Source organism: Monopterus albus, unplaced genomic scaffold, assembly GCF_001952655.1.
Source record: "Monopterus albus unplaced genomic scaffold, M_albus_1.0 scaffold127.1, whole genome shotgun sequence".
NCBI classification, from domain to species: Eukaryota; Metazoa; Chordata; class Actinopteri; order Synbranchiformes; family Synbranchidae; genus Monopterus; species Monopterus albus.
In genome coordinates, this window is record NW_018128007.1 from 3060460 (window position 1) to 3071285 (window position 10826).

The following is a 10826-nucleotide window of genomic DNA, read 5'->3' on the forward strand; positions in this document are numbered from 1 at the left end:
CTTTCCCTGGAGCTCTGAGTCCTAAACCTTATTGAAACAATGTAGGTTATACTGCTTCTGTCGGGGAATCCATACTATGCATTTGGTAGTATAAATCCTTAATTATTTATAGTATAGTTATAACATTGATTATATTTTCAAATATACTACATTTTTTTAGATATTACAATTTATTATTTGACATTATAATCTATGCAAAACAAAACTATTTTGTTGCACTTTCTGCGTATTTTATCAGTGTCATAACTGTGTTGAACCAAATGAAATATAATTTGGATACACTTGATTAAGCTGTAATTACAATGTATTTATTTACATCCTTCTTTCAGGTTAAGAAATGCAACAACAGCAGGGTCCCAGATGTTGTACAACACAGCTCCAAATCTCACTCAGGCATGAAACTCACAGGCCATTTGCTTAATATGCACCGTGTATGTCAACTCATTGCTTGAAGGATGACTGAAGGCAGTGTTGTGGTAGTACAATATAACAACTGTATGGTACAGAAATGCCAGAGAGCATCAGTTTCTTTCCCCATCATAGGCAGATGCAGGCAGACACATGCCCCGGCAGCACATGGCTGAAGTTTAAAGTTCCAGTGGAGCCAGGATGTGTGTGCCTTAATGTATGTGTCATCAAGGGCATAGTTAGTCTCCAGCGCCTCCAGCTACTTGATGCCTAGGCACCCATGAATAAGTTAGACTTGGCCTAAGGATGAAAATTGGCCTCTTACACTGGAATGATTCCTCCCCTCTGTACTGATCTTGTGTCATGGCAGGCAGATTAGAGGAGTGCATTTTGATCTTCTTCATAAAATCCCCATTTCTTATCATATTTAGTAAGAATCATCTTGTCAGAACTAGACTGTGATCCTCACTCACAGCTGGTCAAAACAAGGCCTATTCCTGTGCCTTCCAGCTCAGATCTGTGCATGTTCTGGTGCCCAAAAGGAAGGTACTGGAATCCCCCTGTGGTTATGGAGCAGGATTAAGGCCACTGCATTATTATGCCACCAAAAACAGCACTCTTCTAACCCAGTAAACAACACACCAGATTAATATACTGTATCATCCACCCACTGAAGCATTGACCTACCCTTAAAAAACATTACATTGCATGCCCGCACTCACAAACATATCAGACAAATAGACATTTAAGTTTTTGCAGTATAATTTAATTGCATCTGACATTGCTAAATGATTCTTCAACAGACAGAATGGTTGAACTAGCTATCAGAATGATGCAAACCACTTAAATTAACCCAGAAAGAGTTTCAAATCATGAAAAAAAATACTGAATCTAAATCTAAAAACAACTGTTGCAGCACCAGTCTGCCATGACCAAAGGAAATATCATTAGATTCATTACTGCTGTTAAAATGGAACGTGTACATCCATGGGTGAGGTTCACCTCCTACTGAGATGACAACAATAACATGTGATGGCCATACTCACAAACATATTTTTAACACATTTTTAAATTCCTCGTCATTTTTTTTCCTCTTTTTGATCTATTGCTACATCTGTTGCTAAAACTTGCCTCCCCTACCTTTTTAAGCTTCATTTAACCACGCATATGACTTTCTCCTGCTTGGCTGTCAATATGCTTCATGCAATTACAATTCAAAAGGCTTCAATACAAAATTCAGCAGTCAAACACTGTGTGTGTGTGTGTGTGTGTGTGTAAGTTCGGGGTTACAGTGCACTGCGCTCTCACAGGCTACAAGCTAACATTTCAGATGGTCGTGTTTAGAACAGAACACGCTGGTCCCCACCCACTCAGCAGAGGTCACGCTGCTGCTGCACAGACAGACAGAGGAGAGCAGCAGAAGACTTATTGAGGAGGGGGCTAGGTTTCTTCTGTGACCAATTACACATAAGATGATTCCAAGGAAGCATCCAGCCTAATGTATGCCTGACCACACTGTCACTTATTGAGTTATCTCAAAGTAAATATGACAAGGGGTTGAAGTCAGAGGTTTACATGCAGACAGGACATTCAAAACAATTTCCAAGGCAGCGCTGGAGGAAGCTGGCTGGCTGATGATAGAAACAGACCTCCAGGGCTGAGCCAAGCTACTGCGACAGCTAACTATGACTCTGTTGAACAATTTCTGGAAATTCTTCAGCTTTGTTATGTAATAGTGGTGGAGGAAATACTCAGATCCTTAAGTAAGAGTACCAATACCACAATGTACAAATGTGAACACTATAGATAATGTGAAAGTACGTTACGCCGTGTTGAATGTTTGGGCGGGGGGGGCTATTTTTGGAGGTACATGCTGTATTGACCTACATACGTTCTTGTTTTGTCTCCCAAAAAAGTTGCTTAAATCCTTGTGATCTCACTTTACTGACTGTGGAATGGATAACCTTACTGACTGTAGCTAACTTGGAGTGGACCTAGAGGTCCAGTCTACTAGAACAACAGACTGAAAAATGACTGCACAGTGATCTGAGCTCTTGGTTCAGGAGCTAATGCTAGATAGCAGCTGTTGGCAGATGACACAATCGCTGCAGATGAATCCATTTCTCTCCTGTTTGTGCTCAAACTGAACACGAGAAGTGGATGTTTATACGAAGTTGAAGCATCCACTACTGTATGTACTGTAGCTGTATAGGATAGTATTTTTATTGCCTTATGGATGCATGTAGTGTACATATCTTTAATTGATAATGAGCATGATGCTCCCAAAATTTGCCCAAAATTCAACAAGGTGCGACGTCAACCTCACATTCTTTATTACAAGTAAAATCCTATATTTAAAATCCTAATTGAAATGTACAGAAGTATTAGCTACCAGCTACATTTACTTCATGCATTAATAGTAAAAGAACTCAATTTGCAGAAAATAGGCTCTTGTGATGTGCATGTAGCAGTTTTCTGTTGTAGCTGGTCATGGTGAAACTCATCTGAGGGGGTCATGAGATGATTAATAGTAAAGGACAAAAGAACAAAGCAAAGGTCTGACGCAAGTGGTCACAAGCCCAAAAGATTGGGTTCCACTGATGTTATCTTTAACAATGCATTGTGTATTATATGCATTTTATATGAAATTTTAATTGAAAAAGTAACTACTACTACTACTAAATACACTTTTCAGAAAAACATAGTGGAGTAAACTGTATATTATTTCCCTGTGAACTCTCCCGGAGTAGATGTATGAAGCAGCCTAAAAAGAAAATTAAACTCTACTTTATATTTTAGTACAGTACTTGAGTAAATAAAGTTCACCACTAAAAGATTGTTGGCTTGTTATATATCCATGGATCACTATCCTCAATGCTAAAATTGGCATCCTAAGAAAATATTTGGAGTGGGGTCATCATCATAACTCCAAAATGCCTCTGTATCTTGGCAACAGATGTTGCTAAGCAATGGTGGTAAACATGGAGGCGGGACAACCCCAAAGTTCCAGTGTGAAAGCCAAACTCAGGATCTCAAAAACAGCCTTAGATGCTCATACTAACTTCTGTGTGGGAGCTCGAAGTTTCCATAACAAACGTTAACAAGACAACATATGATGCAGACAAGCTCCAATTTAATCCTGTCTAGCTCTTCTGACACCGCTGCAACAAGCTGGGTCAGCCTGTTTTGGACAAAGCCTGTAAACACACGGACAGACACCGATGACATCTGCGCTAAGGCCTTAAATCTGGCTCGTTTCAAAGGAAACAAACAAGCCAGAAAGAAGTGAAGTTCATCAATTTGTTCAATATGGTAAGGCTTACTCTCCAAGGGAAGTGATGTGACACATTTACTACAAGGACACACCTCCTTTGACCCCATCCGCATGCTAGATGTCACTTCTCACACTGCTGTGTCGCTGCTGAGGACAACAGACAACAAAAGCCAGAGTAAGCATACTCATGAAGTTCTAAACATATTACAAAAGCCATTAATTGGGGAACTCCAAAATATGCCATACACAATTTATACTAATTACATGATTGAACATAATGACATCTAAGATTATTTCCAGACAGAGACACATTAAACACTTGCTTTTGAGGCTTTTGTTAATGTTGCCTGGCTCCACGTCCCATGAATGAGAATGGAAGTGAGCTCATTATGCCACTACAAAATTAACCTCGCATAAACTCAACAAGTCAGAATCAAAACTTTGTAAAAAGGCCTCATCTGAGAAAATCATGGGAGAAGGAAAACCAGAATCATTATGGAAGTTATATTTGAGTGTGGATTTTTCAATACACTGCTCTCAAAATGAGAAGCCACGTGTTAAAATTAATGAGGCACAGGCTTGACAAAGAGAGAAGTAAACAATGTCCCACCCTCTAAACAAACAGGGAGCAGTCCTCGAGGTAAAACAATCTTTTTATCAGCAGTGCACAACACTTTCTCCTAATAGCATGCTTGAATTAAGTCTCAAACAGAAGTCTGACAGTGTGTATTTGGGCCAACTAGCTCTGAGAGCAACATCTTGCTTAATGGAAAGGTTCTCTTAATGGAAAGGTTGACTGAGAACAAATGGAAAGACAAAAGGAACATTCCTGAGGGTAGCCACTGGACAAGGCAGCGCTGTCATTTACTAAAGGCATGTTTTGGAAAGCATGATGGCACATGGTCATGTGTGACTTGAGAGAAAATGCGATCAACCTCCAAAATGTGGAGACTGTCATGTCTACTCAACACCTTCATTTTGCCAGAGAGAGTTTTGAGTCTGTCACATCTCTCTATCATAACAAAGAAAACATTAGAGGTTATCTGAAAGGGTTTTGATAAAACTCATGCTGGCCATGTTGGGTTGGGCTCCGGCAGTCAGCAGGTACAGAATATAGTAGACAGTGACGTGCGGTCAGGGGAGGCAGGTGAGGCAGAGCCTCCCCTGTCAATCTTGAAAAGAAAAAAAAGTGAACCATAAAATATAATAAATGTTAATATTTTTGACAGTCTGGACATTTTTGTCCAGAAGGATCTTCTTTATTGAGAACATTTGTTTTAATATTGGATTCGAACAGTAAAAGGGTTTGTAATACATACCAGCTGACAAATGGATTTCGTGTACAAGTAAAGGTAAGACCATAAACTTTTATTATTTCTAGTTAGAAATAAGCTCAACTGGAATAAATTTTAACCTCAAATTAAATATGGGTCACGTTTGTGTGAAGAATGCTGATATGAGATATAAAATATAACGCATTGTCTGTTAACAGACAATTTGTTAACGGTTTATTTGTATTTGTAAATCTGACTGTAAAAGAGTCAGTGCCTCACCAGCTGTCAACCTCACCGCACATCACTGATAGTAGAGAATGTATGGAAGTACATCCGCCCCAAAATGTTTGAGGGTGTGCTATCCACATTTTGAGCTTTACTCAGTTTGCAACTCAACATTTGAGAGCACACAGGCATCGATGTGTATGCGCAGAATCAGATTGGAGAGTGTAATCCCGGCCATGCACGCACACATTTCTGACTCTGCACTCTCAGATTTGAGTTTGTGTGAAAGTCTGTCAGCGCCAACAGCTTTGAAAGCACACAAAACAAATTGTGAACCCTCTTGAGTTTAAAAATCTCAATTTGAGAGGACACAGACTCAGATTGGTTAGAGCAGAATGACATTTGAGAGCGGGGAAGGACAGAGTCATGAGTGTAACAGATCATTTGAGCCAGCGGCAAGGATCCTCCCTGGCTCTCAAATGTGATTCTGCTCTTAGAAATCCATACATGCACACGTTCACATACTGAGTTGCAAACTGAAGAGCAACTACTTGTTTTGTGTGCTTTCAAAACTTTTGGTGCTGACAGACTTTCATACAAAACCCAGAAGAGAACTGAGAAACAAGTGCAAGCATAGCCAAGATTACATTTTCAAATCTGATTGTGTGCTTATGTTGGAGCGCTGAGCTGCAAACTGAGTAGTGCTTGAAATGCGTGAGGTGCATCCTCTAACGTCTTGGTGGGGAATACAACCAAAATAAAAGAAGTAGGTCGATGTTACATGCTTTCTGCCAGAGAGTTAGATAAGAAAATTCATACCAAGTTCCAGCCCGCAGCCAGTTAGCTTAGCTTCAAGATGGGAAATAATCTTGGGGAAAAAGTTAACCTAGTTCTGTCCAAAGGAAGCAAAATTCACCTATGGTTCACTAGTAACCACATTACATGTTTGTTTATAAAAAATAAATGTATAACAAGGAAATTTCACTGTTGGACAGAGGGATATGTGCCATCTATTTCCAACCAGTGGAGACGTCTGAAAGTTATTGCTCTGTGCCCAGAAAGTCTGGTCCATAACCAGATGGTAAAATGGCAAACTGACATTTTCACATTTTAACTGAGAATGTGTTAATTATTGAGTTTTCAAGTATGTGAATTTTGTTCCATTTGGATAGAGGTGGGCTAGTTTCCTGTGTGCAAAACTAAGCTAACTAGCTGCTGGCTGTAGCTTCATATGAAGATATGAGACTAAATCTTCTAGCCTAATTTTTAGATAGAAAGCAAATGAGCCTAAATCTCAAAAGGTCAAACAATTACTTTAAATGGCAGCACTTAGCATTTCAAATAAGTTTCTTTACCTTTTTGGTTGTGTGAAACTAGATACTGAGAAGCAAACTACTGAGCCATCTCAACATATTTTCAAAAAAATTGTTCAAGATCATTCAGACATGGGAAGTACAGTACAAGTAGCACCCTCCTGGTGGATGACTGCTCTCCACGGCTTTCAGATTACAATACCCAAGTGAACAAGATAACATAGCTGACTAGAGATAAACCCAATAGAGCTCTTGTAACAATTATTAATAAGAATGAGACCAGAATGGAAATTAGAAGCTTGGTTCCAGACCCCATCGGATAGAGACATACACTGCCCATCCTGAAATGTAGTACTGGGGTATGAGAAGACAAAAGTCAGCATGCATTCAGTTAGCTACAATAAAAGGAAAACAAAAGACCAGACTCCAGCATGCCAGGTTAGTTGTGGTCAGCGTTTGGCTTTTGAAACAACTCAACTGAAATTTATAGAGAACGGGGATTTACATAAAAACGATTCTCAGAGACCCGACAGCCCTGTATTCAATTGTTGCATGTTGACAGACATGCTGGGGCATGATAGATGTAATACGGCCCCATTGTGACTCAGAGGGTATTTTCTTGATGCTCTGCCATTCATCCTCTGTGCAGACAGCAGCTTCAGGTATTTCTCTGCTGACACCCCCCCACCACCACCTTCATTGTGTATAAAGCCCAGAGGAGACCAGGCTGGCACGTGAAAACAAAACTACTTTTCCAGATTCACATTTCAAATACACTATTCATGTCACCTTAACAGGCAGAAAGATGAAACTCAGGAAACCTGACCTGTCGCCCTGAGGTCACAATCTGTTTCTTATGCAGACATTATTGTTCATTCATCAGGAAAAGTGGGTGTTATAATGCTCTGCAGTACAAAGAGTTAGGGGGACTTTTTTTTTTTTTTCAACTTATTTACATGAATTACAAGTTTTCACTCATGGTCTGTGCAAACCTGATTAAAACACAGACACAACCTGGGAAGTTCTCATGGTCTTAAGATGATCCGACGTGGAATCAGCTCCAAGTTCACCCCACTAGAGACTTAAATTGAAGCCATATTTAGCGTTTTTAGGTATTGAGCAAGACTACTGGGGCAAAACGAGTTGTTGTGGTGTTTCCTTTCTGAGTCGGTGCCTGAGCATTCTCATGAGAAGAGAAGAGGTCCCCGTGATCTCAGCCCTGGAGCCATATTCGACATGCTAATACCCAGTAAATCTGACACATTTCCAACACACAGGAGCAGGTGTCTTCAAAACAAAGCCAGGCAGCAAGTCTTAGTGAACAGGGTATCCCCCTTCTGTGGCTCCACAAGCATCAGGGACAAAAATTATATGGTCTAAGAAAACCACAGCAGCCTAAACACAGAGGCCCAAAACACACACAGCTCTGGACTGAAATCTTAACAAGTATTCTATATTGCCTTTACTACACTATAAAATAGAAATGTATCAACATAAAACAACAAATAACAGAAGGTAATGGTCACTCAGAGAATGCACAGCTTCAAATAGACTAAACTTCAATTGATAATTTTGGCAGATTAAAAACAGACCCCGGATAAACCCAGTCAGTGAAAGTGAATCCAGCAGAAGTTGAAAACATGTTGGAATGTCTGTACAAGTGATACAACATCTAAATCAAATGTGAAAACTTCCCCTGAAAATGGGAAATGTTCATCTCACTCAACAACAGGTACAGTAGCTGTAGAAACATCCGGCGTGAGGACATCCTGAAGATGTCATCACTGAATCTCTGTACAGTTTCTGTCATCCCTCCGACCTCTCACCCACAACGGCTTTTTATTCGGATGTTATGTATCCTGTGCGACATACAGTGTGCTAGCTTTGAGCAGAGTTTGTTTAATTGCCTGGAACAATGCCACTGTGCAGCAACGGTTCTGGTAACTGCCTGAAATACAGGTACATGGGTGGATCTAAGCTGCTGGGGGACTGAGCTTCTTATCATTTAATGCTGACTGCTGGTTACGTGGAAAACAGAGAAAGTGTTACACTTTAACAAGGCTTGATGTGGGCCATGAGAAAACTGTGGTATGTACAGTATTTGCCTCAAATGACTATTTTTAGCAGTCACACTGTGGACTTTTAATGTAACATGGAGAGTTGTTTGTTCATTTGAAATAAGTGAAAAGGTTGTTTGATAAATCGAATCATTAAAAACAATACAATCTGAGATTTTTTATATCGTAAATGAGAATCATTTTACACATATTTGTGCCTGTGGGTAATCAGGTCAGCTGTCTAATCATGTGTGACAAACCAAGCAGCAAAGATGAAGAAAATGAATTCAGTTATGTGAACTATAACATCACGTCACCACTGTTAACAGCCATAACACTTGAAGGACTTTGCAAGCATGCAGACATCATTAACCTACATGTTGAGTGACTCCAGACATCTCCTCATTGAAATCTGAAAGCATGTCAGATCACAAGCCAGCAGCACAACTGCAGCATTTTTTTTTCTGCTGCCCCTCAGCGTGCAGGCCGAGTGTGAAACATTAGAGGCTACTTAGCTCTCCATTTGTTGTAGCTGTTCTCCACTTTTAGTCAGTAAAGTGGGCAGCATCCTGCCATTTTAAAATGCTACGGTGTGGTGGAACACCACTTAGAACAGTACATAACTTAAATTAGTTCTGACCCCTGAGATTTATAGTGACACCCTAAGGCTCTACATTAATCTGTTCTTTCTAATGTGTCGAATACGGTGGTTAACCTCTAATCTACACGAGATATACAAAATATGTGGGCGTTATTATTATTCTGTGATGAGTAGTTTTGGAAAGTTCACATGAATTACATAAGATATCATATTGCAAGCAGGTGGGTGGCAGATATCATGTCCTCAGCAGCAGGAGCAGTGCAGACCTCTGCATAAGTATCAGGATAAGGTGTGTGCTGTCTAGTGTTTTGATGTACAGTACTTCCAGACATTTGAGCTAGACTTGCAGTCCAGGATGTTAGTGAATAGGCAGTTGCATGCTAACCTTGAATGTGTTATTGTTGTATTACAGCCAGGGTGGGATAAAGTTGTTAAAGTGAGAGTGCATTTACAGACATTTCCCAAGCACCCAGAATCCCCATAATGGGTGCACTGCAAAGACTGGTTTTACTTCCATGTACTCAAATAGACACACTAAGGGAAAAGATGGCATCGTTTGTAATACTGTCCTATGTCTTTATTTAAAAACAAACTGGTAGTTTGCTGATAGTAAATCATCTTTGTTTACCTGTTCTCTCCTTTTGCGTTTGAGGGTGGTGGGTGTAGAACTGTTTGGTTGTCCTCCATATCCAAGACACATTTTGTATTCAGTTCAATTTCTGCAGAAAATAAAGCACGGTGCGGGGTGTGAAAAGTAAAATCTCTCCAACTTTGGTCGTGTTTAAACTACAAGTCTGACTTCTGCCTTGTAACTGAAGCTCAAAGCAGCAATGGCGAAGAAACCAAAACTTCATGATAACGTAGCATGCACCCGAGGAGCCACAAATGCGAGTTTCCAAACAAAAAATCATGGTTATAACACTTACCCCTGCGGTTCATGGGCCGAACTCTCACTGCAACTTTTACCTTTGTATCCGACATTTTCGTCCACTTTTCTCTCCCACCCTGTCTGTGCGCAGAGCTATCAACGTACACTGTGTGAATCCCCGACGAGGAGCCCGGATTTCATCAGCCACAGAAAAGACAGCAGGCTCTACTGAAACAGCCCCAAAAGAGTCCGGATCTCGAGGAGAAGAGATCGGAATATGTTCATCGTTTTCCTTTTATATCCATTCGGGTTCGCTTCTTGTGCAAATCCGACACTCTGCTCCAGCTCCACACAGCATCCCCACCGCCATCTTCCACTGGGAGCACGACTGCTCTCCTCAGGCAGACTGGAGACGGCGGTGCCAAAAAGGGGGAAAGGATTTACGCACCGCGCCGCTGGTGGGGAGGGTGTTGGGGGGAGAAGGGTGAGGTAAATTGATTTGCATAGCTACAGGGACGATGAGCATCACAGGACAAGAAGGGAGGTAGCCATGTATTCTTTATTACATAGTATTAATAATAACCATAAGCAAGACGTAGACGTTTTATGGGAGATTTTGTTGTTCAATTAACAAAAAACGTCCAATTTAACCAAGTTGGTTGAAAATACTGATGTCAGGTCTCTGTCCCCCTTAACCCAACTCATGTCAGTTCAACTCAACCAAAATAATTCGATTTCTAAAATATTTTTAACATCAAAAAGCCTTTTATTTCTCTCTTTCTCTAACATGGATGTGTTTATCAGCT

The 10826-nt window shown here is 40.4% G+C and overlaps 1 protein-coding gene across 1 annotated transcript in view; it reads right to left on the minus strand.

Annotated features, from left to right (window-relative positions):
- The window catches only part of kif13a (kinesin family member 13A), a 37336-nt gene extending 26906 nt beyond the window's left edge, over nucleotides 1-10430 (minus strand). The window contains exons 1-2 of the mRNA XM_020612867.1: nucleotides 10079-10430; nucleotides 9781-9871 (exon numbers count right to left, since the gene is read on the minus strand). Coding sequence (XP_020468523.1) covers nucleotides 9781-9871; nucleotides 10079-10133 — 146 coding nt within the window. The 5' untranslated portion in view covers nucleotides 10134-10430. The remainder of the gene's footprint in view (nucleotides 1-9780; nucleotides 9872-10078) is intronic.
- Nucleotides 10431-10826: the final 396 nt, after the last annotated feature.